Below are 23,353 nucleotides of genomic sequence, written 5' to 3' on the forward strand. Positions count from 1 at the left end.
CTCTGTGTGTGACTGACTTCAGCACTGACAGACAAGCTGAGTCTCTAGGTTCTAGAAGCCTGGGAACCCAGGACTTGTTCATGCTCCCTTCAGGGTGGCCTCACTGAGCTCTGCCGGCTCTCTGTCCCTGCCTCTACTCTTGCCTGCTGACCTCCGCTGTCTCACCCCCGGCTTCCAGGGCCTTGGCTGATGTGCAGCGAACAAGCAACTGGATTCACGCTGAGATGACGTGCTTGCTGTCGTCTTCCTCTTTATTTCTTCTTTTCCTCCTCCTCCTCCTCTTCCTCTTCCCCCTCCTCTTCCTTCTTTTCCTCCTCCTCCTCCTCCTTTCCCTCTTGATCCTTTTCTTCCTCCTCTTCTTTTTCTCCTTCTCCTCCTCCTCCTTTTCTCCTCCTCTTCCACCTCCTCTTCCACCTCCTCTTCTTCCTTCTTCATCTTGTCTGGCACCAGCCCTTAGCCTTTTTATGCTCAAGGCTGTCATTCTACCACTTGAGCCACACTCCCACTTCCAGCTTTTTGCTGGTTAGTTAGAGCTAGGAGTCTCAGCTTTGTCTGCTCAGGCTGCCTGTATGAACGATGGCGCTTAGATCTCAGCCTCCTGATGGATTACAGGTGTGATCCGGCAGCACCTGGCAATAATTAAAGTGTGAACTTGGTTTCCGGGGTCGGACTGGGTGCTTGGTGCGAGCTTAGCTTGCACACTCAGCCGGTGTCCGGCCACCACCCAGCCTGGCCCTCGCGACATCGTTGCCGCCCAGCTCGCCGACCTTCACACCGTGTCCCCTCTGTCCCTGCAGCAGTGGCCATCGCTGGTGGCTTCTAGAGTGGTGACCCCTCCTGCCCAGCTCTGTAGCCCCTGGAGGCCCCCTCCTCACAGGGGTCTCCCGGCCCTCCCTGCAGGTGGGGCCTTTTCTGGCTTAGTCTCTGTTGGGCCGGTCTCCCCTGTGGGCCGTGAGCTCCTTCGGGACAGTTTGCACTCCGTTCCCAGCACCCCCTGCAAGTCCTAGCACCTAGCTGGGCTCCATAAATCTCAGTGGAATGAACAGATAGCTCAGAATGAATGATGAGTTTAAACAATCAAATCCAGTCACTCTTGATGACGTCACCACACCACAAGCTCTTGAGTTAGATTCTGAAGCAGGGACTTGGTGCCCTGAATCCTTGTACAATCTGATCATCTGGTTCACTCAGATTTCCAAGCTTGGGCCAGAGGGTCTACAATCTGTGGTGTGGGGGGTGGGTGAGGGTGCAGAAGCGAGGCCTTCACAGCCAGTGGGGCCCCCTCCCACCCAGCGGATCACAGGAACTAACCACGTCCATGTGCAGGACCCAGGCTTGCACTCTCCACGTAGTTGAGCTGTTTTCCTATTCATTTCTCTGTTCTTGAGTTCTGTCCCTACAAGCAGAAAATGGTTCTGGCAGCTACTGGGTAGAGCATCTGTCTTTACTGCTACCCAGAAAGAAGAGTCACATGTCAAACAAAAAAATCATCAGGGCTGGGAAGGTGGCTCAGTGGTAGAGCACTTGCCTTGCATGCATGAGGCCCTGGGTTTGATTCCTCAGCACCACATAAGCAGAAAAAGCCGGAAATGGCACTGTGGCTCAAGTGGTAGAGTGCTAGCCTTGAGCTGAAGAGCTGAGGGACAGCTCCCAGGCCCAGAGTTCAAACCCTATCACTGACACTCCCCCCCCACCCCAAAAGAAAATCATCAAGGGCTGGGAAGGTGGCTCAGAGTCCAGGTCCTAAGTTCAAGCCCCAAGACTGGCAAAAAAAAAATCATCAAACTGTTTTGAAGCTGGACATGGTGACCCCAGCACTCATGAGACTGGGCCAGGTGGATCCTGAGTTCAAAGTCATCCTAGACTATAGAGAGAGAAATGCTGTCCCCAAAACAAAGAAGGACTAGAGAGAGAGAAATGCTGTCTCAAAAATGAAGAAGGACTATAGGTTTGTCCTGTGTTTGAAATCATGAGCATTTTTTTGGGGGGGGTCAATTGTGGGGCTTGAACCCTGGGCCCAGGCTGGCTTTGAATGTGGTCCTCAGATCTCAGCCTTCTGAGTAGCTAGGATTTCAGGCCTGAGCCACTGGCACAGGCATGAGCATGGGTTTTTTTTTGTTCCAAGTTTTATGCTTGTGAGATCCACTTATCTATCTCTCTATCATCTACCTATTTATCTATTTATGTATCTGATCTCAGGGCCTTATACTCTCAGTTGGCTTTCTTGCTCTTGGCTGGTGCTCTACCACTTGAGCCACACCTCCAGTCCAGCATTATGCTGGTTATTTGGAAATGGAGTCTAGTGGACTTTTAGCTGCCTTCCCAACTGAGATCCACCAGATCTCAGCCTCCTGAGTAACTAATATTATAAGCATGAGCCACCGGTGACTGGTTCTATGAGACTTATTTATATGGTTATATGGATTTGTAGATTATACACCATGTTGCATTCCAACGTTTCACTGGGAAAGGAAAACAATTTAATTTTCCATCCTATGCTGATACACACTAGAGAAGGTTCCAGTCTGGGGCTGTTGTGAATGGTGCTTCTATAAACCCTTTCCCAATTGTCTTTTAGTCCATGTTTATGCTCCATGCCTGGAGGGATTTGCTGGTACCAGGGCACAGGAGTGAATTAGTATAGTACATCTTGTAGATTGCATGGAACCAATTTGCATTCTTTTTTTTCTTCCTGTGCTTGAACTTAGGGTCTAGATGCTGTCCCTAAGTTTTTTCATTCAAGGCTGGTACTCCATCACTTGAGCACAGCTCCATTTCTGGCTCTTTTACTAGTTAATTGGAGATAAGAGTCTCATGGACTTTCCTACCCAACCTGGTTTCAAACTGTGTTCCTCTAACCTCAGCCTCCTGAATAGCTAGGGTTAGAGATCCTGGTCCAATTTGCATGTGTGTGTGTGTGTATGTGTGTGTATTTTTGTTTTGCTAGTCCTGGGGCTTGAACTCAGGGCCTGAGCACTGTCTCTGAGCTGTTTTTTGCTCAAGGCTAGCACTACTACTTGATTTACAGTGCCACTTCCAGCTTTTTCTGTGTGTGTGATGCCGAGGAATCAAACCCAGGGCTTTATGCATGCTAGCAAGCATTCTAACACTGAGCCACCTTCCCAGCCTGTGTGTGTGTAATTTCATTGTTATGATTAGGGTATTGTACAGAGGGCTTACCATTTCATAAGACTGGTAATGAGTGCATTTCTTTTTTTGGCCAATGACAACCCTTCCTTTGCTTTCCAATTTGCATTTCTGAGACAAAATGGAAGTCGGGTCCTACTGGAAGGTGCTGGATCTCTGCTTCCCTAAGGACAAGGCACAGTGCGTGCGCTGAGTGGGGGGCCAGAAAGAGGGCAGGAGCCCCTCCCTCCTGTCCCTTTGCATCGGTGATGTGCGGCCTCCTCGGCCATGTCCAGTCCCGCAAGTGGCCGCTCAGGCGCTGCCCCCAGCAGTCAGGAAGGTTTGGCCCCGCCCTTCTCGGAAAGAGGCACTCCACGGAGGATGTGGTTTTACACTCTGAGGAAGTGGCTGAAGCTGCCGTGGCGTGGGTGGGCGAGGCGACGCGGGGTGACACAGGGTGACTCAGGGTGATGCTGGGCTCGGCGTGCTTGTGCATGGGAGGCTCGGGGATGCACGGGGACGCTCGATGATGCCCAGTGATGCCCAGAGGTGTCTGGTGAGGCTCGGGGATGCCCAGAGGTGCACCATGATGCCCAGAGGTGTCTGGTGAGGCTCAGTGATGCACAGTGCTGCACGGTGATGCCCATAGGTGCACAGTGATGGCCAGAGGTACATGATAAGGCTCAACTATGCCCAGTGATGCATGGTGGTGCCCAGAGGTGCACGGTGAGGCTCAGTGATGTGCAGTAACGCACAGTGAGGCTCGGTGGTACACGGTGAGGCTCGGTGATGCGCAGTAACGCATGGTGAGGCTCAGTGGTGTATGGTGAGGCTTGGTGGTGCACAGTGAGGCTCAGTGGTGTACGGTGAGGCTTGGTGGTGCACAGTGAGGCTCGGTGATGCGCAGTAACGCACAGTGAGGCTCAGTGGTGCACAGTGAGGCTCGGTGGTACACGGTGAGGCTCGGTGGTACACAGTGAGGCTCGGTGATGCGCAGTAATGCACAGTGAGGCTCAGTGGTGTACGGTGAGGCTTGGTGGTACATGGTGAGGCTCGGTGGTGTATGGTGAGGCTCGGTGGTGCACGGTGAGGCTCGGTGATACCCAGAGGTGCACGGTAAGGCTCAGATTCTGCTGTTCAGAGCAGCAGCCAGCGAGGGCGGGCCCGGCCTGTTACCAGGGCACCCAGAGGACACCTCTCAGTGGAAGGGCATTCTTGCCACTATGACAAGTTACTTAGGCTCAGCAGAATGGGACCTTCCATTAAGTACAAAAGCCTTTATTTTTATTTTGTGCTAGGTTTATAGCACGTATGTTGCTCATGCCTGGTAAACATGTGCTCTGCCACTGACAACCCCAGCCCGGGTGTGTGTTCCGCATGGCTAGCAAAGCATGAAAATGAAAGAAAAAGCCAGTTGCAGTGATGCATGCCTGTAATCCCAGTACTTGGGAGACAGAGGTAGGAGGTTACCAAATCAAGGCCAGCAAAGACTACATGAGACATACCTTAAAAAAAAAAAAAAAAGAGCCAGGTGCTCGGGCTCAAGCCTATAAATCCTAGCTACTCAGGAGGCTGTAGATCTGAGGATCAAAGTTAGAAGCCAGCCTGGGCAGGAAGTCTGTGAGACTTTTACCTCCAAGTAACCACCAAAAAGCCAGAAGTAGAATTGGCTCTAGTGATAAGCTCCAGCCTTGAGCAGAAAAGCCAAGGGAGAGCAAGAGTTCCTGAGTTCAGGCCCTAGTACTGGCACTCAAAAAAAAAAGACTGTGGCCAAGCACAGTGGCTCATGCCTGTAATCCTAGCTACTTGGGAGGCTGAGAATAGGAGGGTAGCAGTTTGAGGCCAGCTCAGGCAGAAGAGTTCACAAGAGCCTTTTCTTATAGCTGGGCACAATGGTACACACTTGTTATACTAAGCTACATGGGAGACTCAGATGAGGAGGTGCATCGTCCCAGGTAGCAAAGTTTGAGAGACTGTCTCTGTGGAGGGAGCACAGATGCAGTGGGGTATGCCTTCTACCCCAGCAGTGGCAGGAAGCCCAGCGGAGGAGACCACAGTCCAGGCATGCGCTGCACAGGAAGCAAGACCCTATTTTTAAAATAACCAGAAAAAATGGGGCCGGGGGTGTACCTCAGCAGTAATAGAGTGCTGCTTCGCAAGTGCGAGGCCCTGAGTTTGAACCCCAGGACCACAAAGAAGGAAGGGAGGGAGGGAAGGAAGGAGGGAGGAAGGGAAGGAGAGAGGGAAGAGGAAGGGGAAGCGGAAGGGAAGGGAAGGAAATGAAAGGGACAAGTTTGTTGGCTGCATCAACATTAAAAAAAAACTTTAGTTTACCAGAAAAAAACCAGAAACAAGAGTGAAAAGATGGGCTGGGAAGGTGGCTCAGTGGTAGAGCGCTTGCCTTGAATGCATGAGGCCCTGGGTTCAATTCCTCAGCACCACATAAACAAAAAGAAAAAAGCCGGAAGTGGCGATGTGGCTCAGGTGGTAGAGTGCTAGCCTTGAGCTGAAGAGCTGAGGGACAGCGCCCAGGCCCAGAGTTCAGGCGCCATGACCGGACAAAAAAAAAAAAAAGTGAAAAGATGAGGCAAGACAAAGAGAGGGCATTCCCAGATTTTAGCCCACGGAGGGCTGGGGTGTGGAAGAGAAAGATAAATACCTCGTCAGAAAATGGGCCAAGGCTGCAAACGGGCTATTTGCCGAGGCTTACTGTTTGGCAGATACTCATGGGAATGCAAATGAAAATATCAGCCAAATTGGAAACAAATGAGTAAGCGTGAGTGTGTCGCTGGCTGAGGAAGGCAGAGATGGAGACTGGTTAGCCGGGCGTGATCGCTAGGGGCCTCCACCATTTGAAGAACAATTTAATGCTAGTTAGTAAAGCAGATGATGTGGTTGTACCAGTCCGATTATACCCATGTGATTTAAAAAAAAAAAACATGGGTACTGTAATTGAGAAATTTATTTTAAGGAATAGAATATTAAAACAATATTTAATTTACATTAATTTAGTTGGGTGTTGGTAGCTCATACCTATAATTTTAGCTATTCAGGAGGCTGAGGCCTGGAGGATCCTGGTTGGAGGCCAGCCCAGGCAGAAAAGTCCATTAGACTCCATCTCTCAAATAATCAGCAAAAAGCCAGGTTAGAGGTATGGCTTAGCTGGTAGAGCTATAGCCAGACAAGCACAGGCCCTGAGTTCAAACACTAGTACTGCAAATGGAAATTAAATTTATTATTATTTTAAACTTCAAAATTGATACATGATTACTAGAAGAGCGTTGAAACAGCCAGAGTCTGAGAACCTGCTTATCACCTATGCTTCTACATCAGACTGAAAAGCTACCAACGAAAATGCAGTGTAGTCCACACCCGAATTCAACATCGATATCAAAAGGAGTAAATAAAGTATCTCATTACTAATTTTCCCATTCATTGCACATGAGAATGACCATCTTTTGGGCATATTGAGTTAGCAAAAGATATTAACATTTCACTTTGCCTGCTGCTTTTCCCTCTGTTTTGCTTTGGTTTGGTTTTGGTAATACTGGGGATTGTGCTTGCGTAACTGGAGCTTTACCAGTTGAATCATGCCTCTAGTCTGGATTGTGATCCTCCTACTAAAACTTCCCAGCTTCCCAGCTGGCTGGAATGGCAGGCACACACCACCATGCCCAGATTTTCTTTTATGCTGGTCGAGATGTGGTTATCTTGAGCTTTTTGCCCAGGCTGGTTCCTTTGTTGACCTCCCAGGAAGCTAGGATAGCAGGCCCAAGTTTGCCATCCCCCCCTCTCTCCAACAGGTCAGGAAAGCCCAGGAGACTTTCTTTCTTTCTTTCTTTCTTTCTTTCTTTCTTTCTTTCTTTCTTTCTTTCTTTCTTTCTTTCTTTCATCGCTCATGGGGCTTGAACTCTGGGCCTGGGCGCTGTCCCTCAGCTCTTCAGCTCAAGGCTAGTGCTCTACCACTTGAGCCACAGCGCCACTTCCAGCATTTTTCTGCTTACGTGGTGCTGAGGAATCAAACCCAGGGCCTCATGCATACAAGGCAAGCACTCTACCGCTGAGCCACCTTCCCAGCCCCCATGAGACTTTCATCTCCAATTAAACCACCAAAAATGTGGGAGTGGAGGTGTGGCTCTGGTAGTAGAGCACCAGCGTTGAGCAGAAAAGCTCAGGGACAGTGTCTGGCCCTGAGTTCAAGCCTTAGTAGTGGCATGGGAAAAAAAATTACAAATTGTTCATGTGTAAATAATTAGCATAATAAAAGTATAGAAAACATGCATAGATGCCGGGCGCCAGTGGCTCACACCTGTCATCCTACTCAGGAGGCTGAGATCTGAGGATCGCCGTTCAAAGCCAGCCCAGGCAGGAAAGTCCCTGAGACTCTTATCTTCCATAAACCACCAGAAAACCAGAAGTGGCGCTGTGGCTCAAGTGGTAGAGCGCTCGCCTTGAACTGAAGAGCTGAGGGACAGCGCCCAGGCCCAGAGTTCAAGCCCTACAACTGACAAAAGAAAGAAAACATGCATAGGTCTATAAACAAGGAGATTCCAGATGGTGACAAGAAGGGGAGGTGGGAGGTGAGAGGGGGCGTGGTGGCTGGAGGATGGGGTGCCACACTCTTTGAATCACTTTGGTAGTGTTTCTGTGGCTTACTGTGGGGTCAGGAGGCTGATGGGAAGTGGAATGAGTCAGATATTCAGCCAATTGTTACCTGGTCAAAGCCATTGTCAAACCCATGGATTCCTGATTAGAAACTTTGGAAGCTCTGCAGCGTTGGTCCGCACGGCCTCCTTGCCTTCTCTGGTCTGCTCCTGCTGGTGGCTGGGCTGTGTTCTCTCCCGTGTGCCCATCTGTTCCCAGGGTGTCTCTGCCTGTGGTGAGAGGCAGTCGGAACCACACAGTAGCCGGGTGTGGTAGGAGCCACAAGCTGCCTGGGCAGGAGGAGGCCCGGATGCAGAGACATAGATTCCAGCTCACTCTCCCCCTCCCCCACCCCGTGCCTCTCCCCTTCTTCAGGACAGCCGGCCTGTGAGGAGTGACGGGCAGGATGTCTCCTGGGGTGGACTGCCCCATGGAATTCTGGACCAAGGAGGAGAATCAGAGCGTGGTGGTGGACTTCCTGCTGCCCACCGGGGTCTACCTGAACTTCCCAGTGTCCCGCAATGCCAACCTCAGCACCATCAAGCAGGTATGGCCTCTACCCAAGTCTGGAGCTCAGAGAAAAGACAGACAGACATCATTTCTCAGACCTGCAAGTTCTTACATGGGAATTTGTGTGTGTGTGTAGGTGCTGGTTCGGGGGCTTGAACTCAGGGCCTAAGATCTGTCCCTTAGCTTTTTCACTCAAAGTTAGCTAGAACCCTTGCCACTGGAGCCACAGCTCTACTTCTGGCATTTCGGTGGTTAATTGAGATGAGGCTCATGGACTTTTCTGCTTGGCCTGACTTCAGACTGTGATCCTTAGATCTCAGCCTCCTGAGTAGCTGGGATGACAGGCGTGAGCCACTGGAGCCTGGCTTTGATGTGAATTTTAGAAGCTGTAAAGTACCCAAGAAGAATCATTTTTCAACTTGGTTAAGCTCCACATGTTCTTCTGAATTCAGCTTCCACTATTTTTTTTTTTTTTGGTCAGTTGGGGGGCTTGAACTTTGGGCCTGGGCGCTGTCCCTGTGCTCTTTGGCTCAAGGCTAGTGCTCTACCACTTGAGCCACAGCACTACTTCTGGTTTTCTGGTGGTTTATGGTAGATAAGAGTCTCACAGACTTTCCTGCCTAGGCTGGCTTTGAGCCGAAATCCTCAGATCTCAGCCTCCTGAGTAGCTAGGGTGACAGGTGGAAGCCAGCGGCGCCCGGCTTCAGCTTGCACTTTAACAGTGTGCATTCCCTCCCGCTGGATGGCTACCTTACTGGCTACTGGACAAGATGGCAGTAGAGAGGGTGGCTCTCACCCACCACTGCGCAGTCCTTCCATGGCCACTGATGAGCCGTGCAGTCCTTTGCTTTAGAAATGTTACCATGAGCCAGGCTCCAGCGGCTCACACCTGTCATCCTAGCTACTCAGGAGGCTGAGACCTGAGGATCGAGGTTCAAAGCCAGCTGAGGCGGCAAAGTCCATAGACTTTTTTCTTTTCTTTTCTTTTTTTGGTCGGTCGTGGGGCTTGAACTCTGGGCCTGGGCGCTGTCCCTCAGCTCTTCAGTTCAAGGTGAGCGCTCTACCACTTGAGCTACAGCGCCACTTCCGGTTTTCTGGTGGTTTATTGGAGATAGGAGTCTCACGGTCTCTCCTGCCCGGGCTGGCTTTGAACCGAGATCCTCAGATCTCAGCCTCCTGAGTAGCTAGGATTACAGGCGTGAGCCACCAGCGCCCGGCTTACTTTTATTTTTTCTTTTGCCAGTCCTGGGACTTGAACTCAGAGTCTGGGCAGTGTCCCTGAGCTGCTCTTCTCAGGGCTAGCACTCTACCACTTGAGCCACAGCACCCCTTCTGGCTTTTTCTGTGTATGTGGTACTGAGGAATCAAACTTAGGGCTTCAAGCATGCTAGGCAAGCACTCGACCGCTGAGCCACATTCCCAGCCCAGCCATGAAACTCTTAAAAGTCTGGGAGACTCTCATCTCCAATTAATCACCAGAAAACCAAAAGTGGAGTTGTGGCTTAGGTAGTAGAGTACTAGATTTGAGAAAAAGAAAAGACAAGAAAGAAAGAAAGGAAGGAAGAAAGCAAGCAAGCAAGCAAGAAAGAAAGAAAGAAAAGAAAAGAAAAGCAAGGACAGCACCCAGGCCCTGAGTTCAAGTCCCAGGACTGACACAAAAGATAGATGCACCCCTGAGAATCCGTTGGGGGGACACCTGGCATCCGTGCCCCTGCTCTGTGTAGGATGCAGGTTCGGATCTCAGCACATGCAGGGCCGGGCAGGAAGCCTGCTGACTGCAAGGCCGCGCTCGGGGCCTGGCGCGCCCCTGTGCCCGGGCGCTGGGGCCGGCGGCACTGATGCGGCCTGTCCCCGCCAGGTGCTGTGGCACCACGCCCAGTATGAGCCGTTCTTCCACATGCTCAGCGACCCCGAGGCCTACGTGTTCACCTGCGTCAACCAGACGGCCGAGCAGCAGGAGCTGGAGGACGAGCAGCGGCGGCTGTGCGACGTGCAGCCCTTCCTGCCCGTGCTGCGCCTGGTCGCGCGGGAGGGCGACCGTGTGAAGAAGCTCATCAACTCGCAGATCAGCCTGCTCATCGGCAAAGGTACCCCGCGGCTCGCGCCGCTGTGCGGACCCCCCCACCCACCCCCGGCCTCTGGGCTCACCCCTCGGCCTCATCCTGCAGGCCTCCACGAGTTTGACTCCCTGCGGGATCCAGAGGTGAACGACTTCCGGGTGAAGATGCGCCAGTTCTGCGAGGAGGCGGCGGTGCACCGCCAGCAGCTGGGCTGGGAGGCCTGGCTGCAGTACAGCTTCCCCCTGCAGCTGGAGCCCTCGTCCAGGAGCTGGGGGGCTGGCTCCCCAAGGACCCCCAACCGGACCCTGCTGGTTAATGTCAAGTTCGAGGGCAGTGAGGTGAGCCCGGGCTCCGGTGTCCCGGCTGCTGTGCCGTAGACCCTGCCCATTAGCTTCTTTTGCTCAAGCCTAGCACTCTGCCTCTTGAGCCACAGCCAATTCCAGTGCTACTTATTGGAGATAAGAGTCTCATGGAGGGGCCGGGAAGGTGGCTCAGTGGTACAGCGCTTGCCTTGCATGCTCGAGGCTCTGGGTTCCATTCCTCAGCACCACATAAGCAAAAAGAAAAAAGCCGGAAGTGGTACTGTGGCTCAAGTGGTAGAGCGCTCGCCTTGAGCTGAAGAGCTGAGGGACAGCACCCAGGCCCAGAGTTCAGGCCCCACGACCGACTAAAACCAACCAAACAAGAGTCTCATGGACTTTTTTTTTTGCCTAGGCTGGCTTTGAACCACGATCTTAATACCTAAGTCTCCTGAGTAGCTAGGACTACAAGCATGAGTCACTGGTGCCCAGCAAATCTTTTTTTTTTTTTTTTGCCAGTCTTGGGGCTTGAACTCAGGACCTGGGCACTGTCTCTGAGCTTCTTTTGCTGAAGGCTAGTGCTCTACCACTTAAGCCACAGCACCACCTCTGGCTTTTTTCTGTGCATGTGGTACTGAGGAATCGAACCTACGGCTTCATGCATGCTAGGCAAGCGCTCTACCACTAAGCCACCTCCCCAGCCCAAACCTGCCTTCTTGTCAGGAGCATCAGATGGCATCTGCCCTCCCCAGGCCTGCAGAGGGCGCAGCCAAGTGTCCCACAGGGCGAGTTTGACAAGGCAGATGGGCGCAATGCCCTCCGCCATTGGTCCATGAGGTCACAGGACCAGCATTGAGGTGTGGGCTATGAGTCTCCGGCGCCAGCTGGTGCTTCCCCCATGCAGCTGGGGTTCAGGGCGGGCTGCGCCCCAGGTGCTGCGGAGGCCTGCGGGGCACAGGACTGACCCTCCCTCTCCCCCCAGGAAAGCTTCACCTTCCAGGTGTCCAGCAAGGACAAGCCCGTGGCGCTGATGGCCTGTGCGCTCCGGAAGAAGGCCACGGTGTTCCGGCAGCGCCTGGCGGAGCGGCCCGAGGACTACGCGCTGCGCGTGAACGGAAAGCAGGAGTACCTCTACGGCAGCCACGCCCTCTGCCAGTTCCAGGTGAGGCGGGCCTGGCCCTCCTCCCTCCTCCCTCCTCCCTCCTCCACCCTGGACACAGCGAGGAGGGGCAGGGGGGAAGAGCTGTCTTTTGGGGCTCTCTTGAGTCTGACCAGCCAGGTCTTGGGGATCACTGTGAAGAGCGAGTCAGGCACCCGTGGTGGCTCGTGTCTACAATCTGAGCTACTCCGGGGGCTGAGAGGAAGATCGTGGCTCACTACCAGCTCAGGCAGGAAAACCTGTGAGACTCTTATCTCTAATTAAACATCAAAAAAGCCAGAAGTGGCGCTGTGGCTCAAGTGGTACAGCACCTGCCTTGAGCCAAACAAAGCTCAGGGACAGTGCCCAGGCCCTGAGTTCAAGCCCTAGGACCAGCGCGAGCGCGCACACACACACACACACACATACACACACACACACACACACACACACAGTCCTCTTGCTGGGTGTGCGGGTAGGAGAGGTCGGGGCTCCTCGCAAGGCCCGGGCTAGGAAGTCCCGCCGCATGGGCAGCTCACCCTGCACCCCCTCCAGTACATCTGCAGCTGCCTGCACAGTGGACGGACCCCCCACCTGACCATGGTCCACTCCTCCACCATCCTCGCCATGCGGGATGAGCAAAGCAACCCCACCCCCCAGGTTCAGAAACCACGCACCAAGCCGCCCCCCATTCCCGCGAAGAAGGTGAGACAGGTGTTCCCCTCCCCGGCCCTCCCCTCCTGGGGTCTCGCTGCCTACTGGGCAGCACTCCAGGACGGCCCCAAGTCCAGGGGCCCTCGGTCAGTCCGTGTAGAGACGCGGCGCTTTGGGAAGGGTGGCCATGTTCGCAGATGCGCTGGTGCCAGGCCCTGTCTGCAGCCTCGGCACTGGGCGTTCTCCGCAGATCCTGGGGTGTAGGGGGCCCTGGGCACGTGCAGGGCAGGTTATCTGGAGGAGGACGCTGTTGGGGACATGTGTTGGGGTCACGTCACAAGCCCTGCCCCCGCCCCCCAGCCTTCCTCGGTGTCGCTGTGGTCTCTGGAGCAGGCGTTCTGCGTGGAGCTGGTCCAGGGCAGCAAAGTGAATGCGGACGAGAGGATGAAGGTAGGTAGGAGCTGCGGGCCGGGCGGGGCCCGTGGTTTTCTGCATAAACAATGTGTTTGTAGGCTGGAGGGGCAGGCAGGGGAGCAAGAGGGAGAAGGTGTCCCACGAAAGCTACCTGACCACGTTACCCAGCGTCCCCCGCGTGCAGCGGCGGTGAGCCGCTGCAAAACAGGAAGAGGGGAGGGGAGCGGCCCGGCCTGCCCAGGCTGATTCGTGGAAACCAGGATGAGTCGATTTCTGGGTATTTGACTTTGGTGGAGGTTGTGGGGGTGAAGGAGGTGTGAGACATGAGGAGGGGATGCTCCAGCCAGGCCAGGGTGTTCTCAGCAGACACCCAAAAATGCTTGCAGCTGGAGGGGATGCATGGCCTGTCCCCAGGGCCGGGGGGGGGGGCAGAGCCCCCTCTGGGTTGTGAGGAAAATCTGGCAGCTTATGACACTGTTGCACTTCCATATACCCCAGGGCACCACTACCTGGCAGGGGTGGAGTGTGTGTGTGTGTGTGTGTACACACCAGTTTTGGGGCTTATACTCAGGTCCTGGGTGCTGTCTCTGAGCTTTTGCACTCAAGGCTGGCTCTTACCACTTTGAGCCACAGCTCCATTTCTGGCTTTTTGGTGGTTCTCCAAAGGGAGATAAGAGTCTCAGGGAGGGCTGGGAAGGTGGCTCAGTGGTAGAGCGCTTGCCTTGCATGCATCAGGCTCTGGGTTCGATTCTTCAGCACCACATAAGCAAAAAGAAAAAAAGCCAGAAGTGGTGCTGTGGCTCAAGTGGTAGAGCGCTAGCCTTGAGCTGAAGAGCTGAGGGACAGTGCCCAGGCCCAGAGTTCAGGCCCCACAACCGGCAAAAAAAAAAAAAAAAAAAGTCTCAGGGACTTTTCTGCCTAGGCTGGCTATGAACCTTGATCCTCAGATCTCAGCCTCCTGAGTAGCTAGGATTACAAATGTGAGCCACTAACACCTGGCTGCTACTTGTATAGACTTGCTGTCTTGCTGTATAGATGTGCTGTCTGGGTCCACAGACAGTCAGGCTCTTGCCTGGTCACATTCTTAGGCCTGAACTCAGTCAGGGTCTAGGTGCTGTCTCTGAGCTTCCTTTTTTTTTGGGGGGGGGTCTGGCGCTGTCCCTCAGCTCTTCAGCTCAAGGGTAGCACTCTACCACTTGAGCCACAGCGTCACTTCCGGCTTTTTTCTTTTTGCTTATGTGGTGCTGCGGAATCGAACCCAGGGCCTCATGCATGCAAGGCAAGCACTCTACCAGAGAGTCACCTTCCCAGCCCCTCTGAGCTTCTTTTGATTGAGGCCAGTGTTCTACCACTTAAGCCACAGCTCTACATTCAGTAGTTGAATAGAGAGAAGAGTCTCACAGACTTTCCTGCCCAGACTGGCTTCAAACTACAATCCTCAGATCTCAACCTGGGCCATCTGGGCCCGGCCTGGTCACTTCGGGTTGGGATGATGTTACAAGCTGGCCAGGGCTGGGCAGGCCTGGTAGGAGACATGGGTCGGGTGGAGGAGGCGCTGCTGCGGCTGGGCAGCGCAGCGAAAGCCCTCCTTACCCATGCTGGGTGCGGGGAGACCCTAAGAAGAGGGAGCTGGGGGGTGTTTGAGCCAGAAGGGCGCCTACAGTCACCCAACCTTAATGAGGAAAGTGATCGCAGGTCTGAGATGGGGTTACCCGCATTCCACTGCAGTGGCTCCCCGCTTTGACACCTGGCCCGCTCTCGTCCACAGCCCATGGGCTTTGCTGGACCTTCTTCTTCCATGTAGGAATTTGGGATCCAGACCCCGGTGAGAACAAGGGCATTTGAAGGGCGAGAGGCATGGCTCAAGTGGTAGAGCATCTGCCTAACAAGTGCAAGGCTCTGAATTCAAACCCGCCCCCCCCCCCCCCATAGTATGAAGCTATTTGAGGAAGGGATTCACTCATGGGTGGGACCTGAGGAGAGGGGGGCCCAGGGCCTCAGCCCCATCGCCCCTCCCCCCCCAGCTGGTGGTGCAGGCGGGGCTCTTCCACGGCAGCGAGATGTTGTGTAAAACGGTGTCGAGCTCGGAGGTGAGCGTGAGCTCGGAGCCCGTGTGGCAGCAGCGGCTGGAGTTTGACATCAGCGTGTGTGACCTGCCCCGCATGGCCCGCCTCTGCTTCGCCCTCTACGCCGTGGTGGAGAAGACCAAGAAGGCTCGCTCCACCAAGAAGAAGTCCAAGAAGGCGGTAGGTAGGGCTGGCCGGGAGGGGGCTACGCCTCACACCGGCGGCCCCAGGACAGGGCTTCCGCCAGGGCAGCCCCCCCCCGCCCCCCCGCTCCCCCCCCAGCACCCCTGCCTATCTGCAACCTGCTGTCTTGCTCTGCTTGAATAGTAAGTCCTGAGCAGGCTGACGCAGGGCGGGGCCTGTGGTGTCCCAGAACTGCTTCCGGGTGTCTTCAGGGGGCAGCTGGGCCTCAGCGAGTGGCCATCTATGGAGACTGTGGCTGAATGTTTTTTTTTCCTTTTTTTTTGGTCGGTCATGAGGCTTGAACTCTGGGCCTGGGCGCTGTCCCTCAGCTCTTCCGCTCAAGGCTAGCCTCCTACCACTTGAGCCACAGCACCACTTCCGGTTTTCTGGTGGTTTATTGGTAGATAAGAGTCTCACGGACTTTCCTGCCTCAGCTGGCTTTACACCGTGATCCTCAGATCTCAGCCTCCTGAGTAGCTAGGATGACAGGCGTGAGCCGCTGCCGCTGGGCTGTGGCTGAATCTTGAGTCATCAGGCCCAGGGCATGCCTGGCCCCTTGACCTTGTGACCAAGTGAGCTGCGCCAACACCACGGCTGGGGGAGCTGGTTCAGGACCTTCTCTAGCAGCCAGGAGCAGGAAAGCAGGCAATTGCTGAAGGGGCCTTGCTGGCTTCATCATTGGGACCACAACAAGAAAGAGGAATCAAAGCCAGAACTATACTGGTGGCTCATGCCTGTAATCCCAGCTGCTCAGCAGGCTAACGTGAGGATCTCAAGCTGGGCCTGCTGGCTCATGCCTATAATCCTTTCAGGAGGCTGAGTCTTAAGGATCATGGTTCAAAGCCAGCCCAGGCAGGAAAGTCTGTGAAAATTAACCACCAGAAAACCGCAGGTGGCACTGTGGCTCAAGTGGTAGAGTGCCAGTCTTGAGCTGAAGAGCTGAAGGACAGCGCCCAGGCCCAGAGTTCAAGCCCAATGACCCACAAAAAATATTTTTTAAAGTAGTATATATGGGGCTCCCAGTTCCAAGCCAGCCTGGACAGGAAAGGCCGTGAGACTCTTAGCTTTAATTAATCAGCATAAACTCAGAAGTGGAGGTGTAATTCATTGCTAGGGTGCCAGCCTTGCATGAAAGAATAAAAAAATGAGGGACAGTGCCTAGGCCTCGAGTTCAAACCTTAGTACTGGCATAAAAAAAAGGAAGGAAGGAGGGAGGAAAAGGACAGAAGGGAAGGGGGAGGGAGGGAGGGAGGGGAGTCAGTGGGTCGTCCCTCTCCCTGGGGGGCTCAGTAGGGACCCCAGAGGATGGGGGTCTTCTCTGCTGTTTGGCCTCGAGGCTGCTCCCCCCTGGCTGAGCTGAGTTGGCTCACACGGCCAGCCCCGACTTCTGGGTGTCCTTCTTCAGGACTGCCCCATTGCCTGGGCCAACCTTATGCTGTTTGACTACAAGAACCAGCTGAAGACGGGCGAGCACTGTCTGTACATGTGGCCATCTGTCCCAGGTGGGCCCCGAGCCAGGCCGGCGGGAGGCTGGAGGGCGGGCGGGCCGGGGCGAGCCTAGCGCTGCCCGGTACAACTCCATGTGTCCGCACGCTCAGATGAGAAAGGAGAGCTGCTCAACCCCGTGGGCACCGTGCGCAGCAACCCCAACACTGAGAGCGCCGCCACGCTGCTCATCTGCTTGCCCGAGGTGTCGCCCCACCCTGTGTACTACCCTGCCCTGGAGAAGGTGAGAGGCTGGCGGGGAGCGGACTCCAGCCAGGCCGGGATGTGTGGCCGCTGCCCATCCGGGGCCTTTCACCAAACGGGGAACACTGAGTCGCGCCCAGTGACATGTGGGTTGTCACAGTTCATGGAGAGGGGCTTCTGTCACGTCTGAGGTAGAGGCGAGGGCTGCTATCCAAGGCAGAACGGTGGCCCCAGCGCCCGGGTGCAGGCGCCCAGTGCTGCGGCCCAGCGCCGGGGTGCAGGCGCCCAGTGCTGCGGCCCAGCGCCGGGGTGCAGGCGCCCAGTGCTGCGGCCCAGTGCTGAGAGCTGCGTGGTTTGTCGCAGATCCTGGAGCTGGGACGCCCGGGGGAGGGGCTGCGGTCACGTCTGAGGTAGAGGCGAGGGCTGCTATCCAAGGCAGAACGGTGGCCCCAGCGCCGGGGTGCAGGCGCCCAGTGCTGCGGCCCAGCGCCGGGGTGCAGGCGCCCAGTGCTGCGGCCCAGCGCCGGGGTGCAGGCGCCCAGTGCTGCGGCCCAGTGCTGAGAGCTGCGTGGTTTGTCGCAGATCCTGGAGCTGGGACGCCCTGGGGAGCGGATGCGTGCCACCGAGGAGGAGGTGAGTGCGAGTCCTGGCAGGGGGTGGCGATGGGGCCGCTGGAGCCCTCACGGCCTTTGCTCTTTCAGCAGCTGCAGCTGCGGGAAATCCTGGAGCGCCGGGGGTCCGGGGAGCTGTACGAGCATGAGAAAGACCTGGTGTGGAAACTGAGGCACGAAGTCCTGGAGCGCTTCCCGGAGGCGCTGGCCCGCCTGCTGCTGGTCACCAAGTGGAACAAACACGAAGATGTGGCCCAGGTGGGCAGACAGGCGTGCCCGAGGGAAGAGCTGGGGATGGACAGGCAGTGTCCACCCGGCCACCACCTGACCACAAGCACCCACACCCCCCAGATGCTCTACCTGCTGTGCTCCTGGCCCGAGCTGCCCGTCCTGAGCGCCCTGGAGCTGCTGGACTTCAGCTTCCCCGACTGCCACGTGGGCTCCTTTGCCATCAAGTCCCTCCGGAAACTCACGTGAGTGCCGGCTGGACGTGCGTGCTGCGTGGGGGTGGACCTGGCCTTGCTCCCGTCCAGGCCGGCTTCGCCCTCCGGCTGCAAGACCTCCGGCCTTCCTCCCCTGCAGGGATGACGAGCTTTCCCACTACCTGCTGCAGCTGGTACAGGTGCTCAAGTATGAGTCCTACCTAGACTGCGAGCTCACCAAATTCCTGCTAGACCGGGCCCTGTCCAACCGCAAGATCGGCCACTTCCTCTTCTGGCACCTTCGGTAGCTGGACAGACTCTGGCTGGCTCCTTGGGACCCTCCCAGGAAGGCCCTGTGGACCTTGTGTGTCCAGCAGGCCTGGGCCTGGGCGTCCAGGACTCCTCCCACCCCACCCCGGGTCTCCTCTGGGCTGGGGAGGGGCTGCGTGGCTCTGCCTGGTGAGACTCAGCCGTTTTCCTTTCCTCCAGCTCTGAGATGCACGTGCCATCCGTGGCCCTGCGCTTCGGCCTCATCATGGAGGCCTACTGCAGGGGCTGCACCCACCACATGAAGGTGCTGATGAAACAGGTGAGGCTTCCGCTCTCCCGGCCCCAGCGGGCTTCACGCCCTAGAACCAGCTGCCAAAGCTGTCTTCCACTGTCCCCACTAGGGGGAAGCACTGAGCAAGCTGAAGGCGCTCAATGACTTTGTGAAGGTGAGCTCGCAGAAGACCACCAAGCCCCAGACCAAGGAACTGATGCACCTGTGCATGCGCCAGGACGCCTACATGGAGGCCCTCTCCCACCTGCAGTCCCCGCTGGACCCCAGCACCCTGCTGGAGGAAGTCTGGTAAGACCCAGGCCTCTCTCCTCCCATGGGGAAGCCCCCATACCTGGGCCTCTGGGACCTGTGGGTGAGCCCCTGCCAACTGTCCCGTGTCTGGCCGCAGTGTGGAGCAGTGCACCTTCATGGACTCCAAGATGAAGCCCCTGTGGATCATGTACAGCAACGAGGAGGCGGGCAGCGCGGGCAACGTGGGCATCATCTTTAAGAATGGGGATGGTGAGTCAGATGGGTCAGGAGACCGGCTGAGATCTTGGCAAGCCCATCTCCTCTGTCCCGTCCTGTCCCTTGGGGGCCCCGGGGAAGGAGCTGAACTCGAGGCTAGGCAGCGCAGGAGTGGAGAACCCTCCAGAAACTCGTGTTCTTCCTCCTTTGGCCCCTGCAGACCTCCGCCAGGACATGCTGACCCTGCAGATGATCCAGCTCATGGATGTCCTGTGGAAGCAGGAGGGCCTAGACCTGAGGTAGGCACCTGCACATGGCCAGAGTTGGCACGTGGCATTGGCTGGGAGAGGGGAGTCTGGGAGGGCAGCCGGAGGCAGCGGCGGCGGCGGAGGCATCCCTGCTTCTGAGCGGCAGTCTCCCTCCCTCCCTCCCTCCCTCCCTCCCTCCCTCCTGTGGTGCCGGGCTTCCCCACTGCTTTGGGAGGCAGCAGCCTCTTCTTCCAAGCCCCTAGCTTCAGCCCCCACACAGGCTCAGCCGGGATGAGTTGTGTATGTTGGATGCAGGTTCTGATGCCTCTCAGAAGTAAGGAGCCTGGTGCTTCTCCTCTCCTCAGCAGCTTGAGCAGCAGTGCCCTCTGTGATTTATTCCTGTGTGTGTGTGTGCGCGCGCGCACACACACACACACACACACACACACACACACACGCGCGCGCGCGCGCGCGCGCATGCCTGCCCTGGGGCTAGAACTCAGGGCCTGGGCACTGTCCCTGAGCTTTGAGCCATAGCTCCGGCCTTTTAATAGTTAATTCAAGACGAGAGTCTCACAGACTTTCTTGCCTGGGTTGGCTTTAAACCATGATCCTTAGACTTCAGCCTCCTGAGTAGTTGGGATCACAGGCGTGAGCCACCAGTGACCAGCTTCCCTGTTATTATTGTTGTTGTCAGTTTTGGGGCTCAAACTCTGGGCCTGAGCACTGTCCCTGAGTTCTTCAGCTCAATCAAGGCCAGTGCGCTACCACTTGAGCCACAGCGCCACTTCCGGTTTTCTGGTGGTTAACTGGAGATAACAATTTCACGGACTTTCCTGCCCGGGCTGGCTTTGAACCAGTCCTCAGAGCAGCTTGGATTACAGGCATGAGCACCGGCGTCCAGCACTGTGATTATTTTTCTGTGTATGCCACACACTGGGGTGCAGGAGCCCATGAGCGCTCATGGCCTTGGCGCTCTCCCCACCCCCCACTCGTGTAGGATGACCCCCTATGGCTGCCTCCCCACCGGCGACCGTACCGGTCTCATCGAGGTAGTGCTCCACTCGGACACCATAGCCAACATCCAGCTGAACAAAAGCAATATGGCAGCCACGGCTGCCTTCAACAAGGATGCCCTGCTCAACTGGCTCAAGTCCAAGAACCCTGGGTAGGTCTGTCTTTCCTGAGAGGTGCGCTGTGGGAAGGGCTGGCCTTGTATATCTCCATGCTACTAGGCTGAGGCAGGTTCTAACCTATCTGGGTTGGGGCAGGTCAGTTAGTGATGACCGTGCAATTCTATTCAAAGCTTAGGGCCTGGGCTGGGAAGGTGGCTCAGTGGTAGAGCGTTTGCCTTGCATGCTTGAGGCCCTGGGTTTGATTCCTCAGCACCACATAAGCAAAAAGAAAAAAGCCGGAAGTGGCGCTGTGGCTCAAGCGGTAGAGCGCTAGCCTTGAGCTGAAGAGCTGAGGGACAGCGCCCAGGCCCAGAGTTCAGGCCCCACGACTGGACCCAAAAATAAAAAACAAAAAAATAAAAAATCAAAGCTTAGAGCTTTACAACAACCACTGCTTCCCACTGAGCTCAGCTGAACGGTTCTGCTGGCCTTGCCAGGAACGGCATCACACAACTGCTATCACCCAGGACTTTGCCCGAGCCTGGAGGTCTAAGATGGTACCAGTCAGATGCCTGTCAGCTTTGCCTATGTGGCCTCTTTCCATTGAGTACACGAGCCTCAGTTTCTCTACACGGTGGCCATGGGCAGGGTGGGGGGCTTCAAGATCTGCAAGCTATCCCTAGGCTCAAAGCTCGGGCATAGTGCCCACCACGTGCTACTGATTAAAAGCATCACAAGGGGGAGAAAGACTCCTCCTCTGACAGGGCTGCACAATGGGGTGGTCACAGCTTTCAATCTTCTCACAGGGAGGCCCTGGATCGAGCCATCGAGGAGTTCACCCTCTCCTGTGCTGGCTACTGCGTGGCCACCTACGTGTTGGGCATCGGTGACCGGCACAGTGACAACATCATGATCCGAGAGAGCGGGCAGGTAGGGGGCGGAGCGGGCAGGTAAGGGGCGGAGCTGGCAGGTAGGGGGCGGAGCCGGCAGGTAGGGGGCGGAGCCGGCAGGTAGGGGGCGGAGCCGGCAGGTAGGGGGCGGAGCCGGCAGCTGCCCTGCGGCCCTGTCCTTCGGCCCCTGTAGCCTGTTCCGGGTCAGGACACACAGCTTCACGGAAGGCGTCCCTGAGCGCGGCCGGCTCCCTTTCTCCCCGGGGACTATCTGGACAGAGGCACTGTCCTTGCTCTGCCATTCCCTCTTCTCCCCCTCCTCTCCCCCCTCCCCCTCCCCCGATGCCGCTCCAGTGCCTTTCTCTTGCTTTCCCTCAGTTGTTCCACATAGATTTTGGCCACTTTCTGGGGAATTTCAAGACCAAGTTTGGAATCAACCGCGAGCGAGTGCCGTTCATCCTCACCTATGACTTTGTCCACGTGATTCAGCAGGGGAGAACGAACAACAGTGAGAAATTTGAAAGGTGAGGGTGGCTAGGGCCCCCAGGGGGAGGGCACAGAGGCTTCTGGGCAAAGGACAGTAACAGGTCTCAGCCTCGGTTCCACGCCGGGCCCTGGCTCTTCATTACGGTGGGTCGCTGGGTATCCCTCTTGTTCTCAGAGGAGCCTCCGCCCTGGATGCCCTCTTGGGGCCAAGGGTGGCCCCCGGGCCATTCGGGGAGCAAGCTGGGCTTAGCGGGAGGAGCCAAGGGCTCTGCGCACCAGGGTAAGGACAGCTGCATGGCAAGGTGCCAGCCCAGGGCCGGAGCAGCAGGGAGGAGGCAAGGCCTCACCTCAGCGCGCTGCCTCCACCGCCGCAGGTTCCGGGGCTACTGTGAAAAAGCCTACAGCATCCTGCGGCGCCACGGGCTCCTCTTCCTCCACCTCTTCGCTCTGATGCGGGCGGCAGGCCTGCCTGAGCTCAGCTGCTCCAAAGACATCCAGTATCTCAAGGTGGGCCGGGCAGGGTTGCACCAGACTGGCAAGAGAACAGGGCCAGCCATGCAGGGTTCCCACGCCTAAGCCCTCTGGAGGCTGAAGGATCCCAGACGGTATTCCTGCCAGCGGGGTCCTCGTGCTGTTCACGTTCCAGAAGCAGAGTGTGCTCAGTGCCAGCGCCGCCAAGCGAGCTGCACCGAGAGCTGCAGTTAGATGAGCCGCCTTGTGACCTTCCTTGGTCAGCGTGCCTTTGGGTGTACACAGGGCTGCATGGCTAAGTTTCCATTGGCATCTGCAAGATGGCTCCTTTCTAGCTAGGTCTGAGTCTTTGAGTGCTGGGAGGGGCCAAGCCCCCCCTCCTTCTCCCCCCCCAAAGTCAGGACAAGACCCTATGGCAGTCACCCAGCCAGGGCAGTGCAGAGATGAGTCAGCTGGGGGCTCCCCCCTCTCCCTTCAGCCAATCCCCCATCCCCTAGGGGGTCTGTGAATCCGTGGGGACACTGATGCTCGGCTGACTCCTCTCAGGACTCTCTGGCCCTGGGGAAAACGGAAGAGGAGGCACTGAAGCACTTCCGGGTGAAGTTCAACGAAGCGCTGCGGGAGAGCTGGAAGACCAAAGTGAACTGGATGGCCCACAACGTGTCCAAAGACAACAGGCAATAGCGGCCCCAGCCCGGCCGCCGCACGCTGGGCCTCTCTAGCTCCGGACTTGAGAGAGGAACCCCAGCCATCTAAAAGGGGCCTAAAAGCCCGAATTGCACCTCATAGGAAAGAACCTCACAACTGCCTTTTGTTTACACTGGTTATTTATTTGACTCCAAATGTTTAAGGAACGAACAGCCATAAACGGACACGCACCCTGAGGGGCACTGCCTCCACCTTCAAGCGGGGCAGTATCCCTTCCTCTCAGATGAGGACGGTCACCCCGTCTTCCAGATCTTAGCCCGGCCATGATCGCTCTTCCTGGGAGAAGCCTTCCCAGGCTCCCAGCGCACGGCCTGGACCTGGGCGCTCGCACGGTACCTCCCATCCCGACAGGACACCGCATCTGCAGCCACCTTCGTGTGGCCCACTCAGTGTCCCCCACTGACCAAGCTCTGGGCAGCTCCCGAGGAAGCGGGGAGCCCTCTAGACTCAGGGACACCTGCTCTTCACAGCAGAAATGACATGATTCTCAGATATGGGGATGCCCCCCTCTTCTTTATTTGCGGGTAAGGAAACAGCCAAACTTCTCGCAGAACCTCTGCAGCTGGGGACAATGAAGCTCCCACCAAGTGTAATAATACATGCCAGCCCT

The 23,353-nt window shown here is 56.2% G+C and overlaps 1 protein-coding gene across 6 annotated transcripts in view; it reads left to right on the forward strand.

Annotated features, from left to right (window-relative positions):
- Positions 1-22,945, forward strand: part of Pik3cd (phosphatidylinositol-4,5-bisphosphate 3-kinase, catalytic subunit delta) — a 45,110-nt gene extending 22,165 nt beyond the window's left edge. The window contains exons 2-23 of one of the 6 annotated variants that reach the window (XM_013033985.1): positions 8,146-8,317; positions 10,139-10,367; positions 10,449-10,678; positions 11,622-11,801; positions 12,333-12,482; positions 12,792-12,881; positions 14,870-15,091; positions 16,500-16,596; positions 16,693-16,823; positions 17,366-17,416; positions 17,485-17,652; positions 17,746-17,867; positions 17,977-18,120; positions 18,306-18,405; positions 18,488-18,666; positions 18,767-18,879; positions 19,046-19,124; positions 20,074-20,241; positions 20,995-21,118; positions 21,457-21,602; positions 21,939-22,071; positions 22,582-22,719. In XM_013033985.1, the coding sequence (XP_012889439.1) occupies positions 8,177-8,317; positions 10,139-10,367; positions 10,449-10,678; positions 11,622-11,801; positions 12,333-12,482; positions 12,792-12,881; positions 14,870-15,091; positions 16,500-16,596; positions 16,693-16,823; positions 17,366-17,416; positions 17,485-17,652; positions 17,746-17,867; positions 17,977-18,120; positions 18,306-18,405; positions 18,488-18,666; positions 18,767-18,879; positions 19,046-19,124; positions 20,074-20,241; positions 20,995-21,118; positions 21,457-21,602; positions 21,939-22,071; positions 22,582-22,719 (3,135 nt within the window). In that variant the 5' untranslated portion in view covers positions 8,146-8,176. Of the gene's footprint in view, positions 1-8,145; positions 8,318-10,138; positions 10,368-10,448; positions 10,679-11,621; positions 11,802-12,332; positions 12,483-12,791; positions 12,882-14,869; positions 15,092-16,499; positions 16,597-16,692; positions 16,824-17,365; positions 17,417-17,484; positions 17,653-17,745; positions 17,868-17,976; positions 18,121-18,305; positions 18,406-18,487; positions 18,667-18,766; positions 18,880-19,045; positions 19,125-20,073; positions 20,242-20,994; positions 21,119-21,456; positions 21,603-21,938; positions 22,072-22,581 lie in introns of all 6 variants that reach the window. The other 5 variants (XM_013034001.1, XM_013034010.1, XM_013033993.1 and 2 more) reach the window with 5 other exon arrangements.
- Positions 22,946-23,353: the final 408 nt, after the last annotated feature.

Source organism: Dipodomys ordii, unplaced genomic scaffold (genome assembly GCF_000151885.1).
Source record: "Dipodomys ordii isolate 6190 unplaced genomic scaffold, Dord_2.0 Scaffold6, whole genome shotgun sequence".
Taxonomy (NCBI): domain Eukaryota; kingdom Metazoa; phylum Chordata; class Mammalia; order Rodentia; family Heteromyidae; genus Dipodomys; species Dipodomys ordii.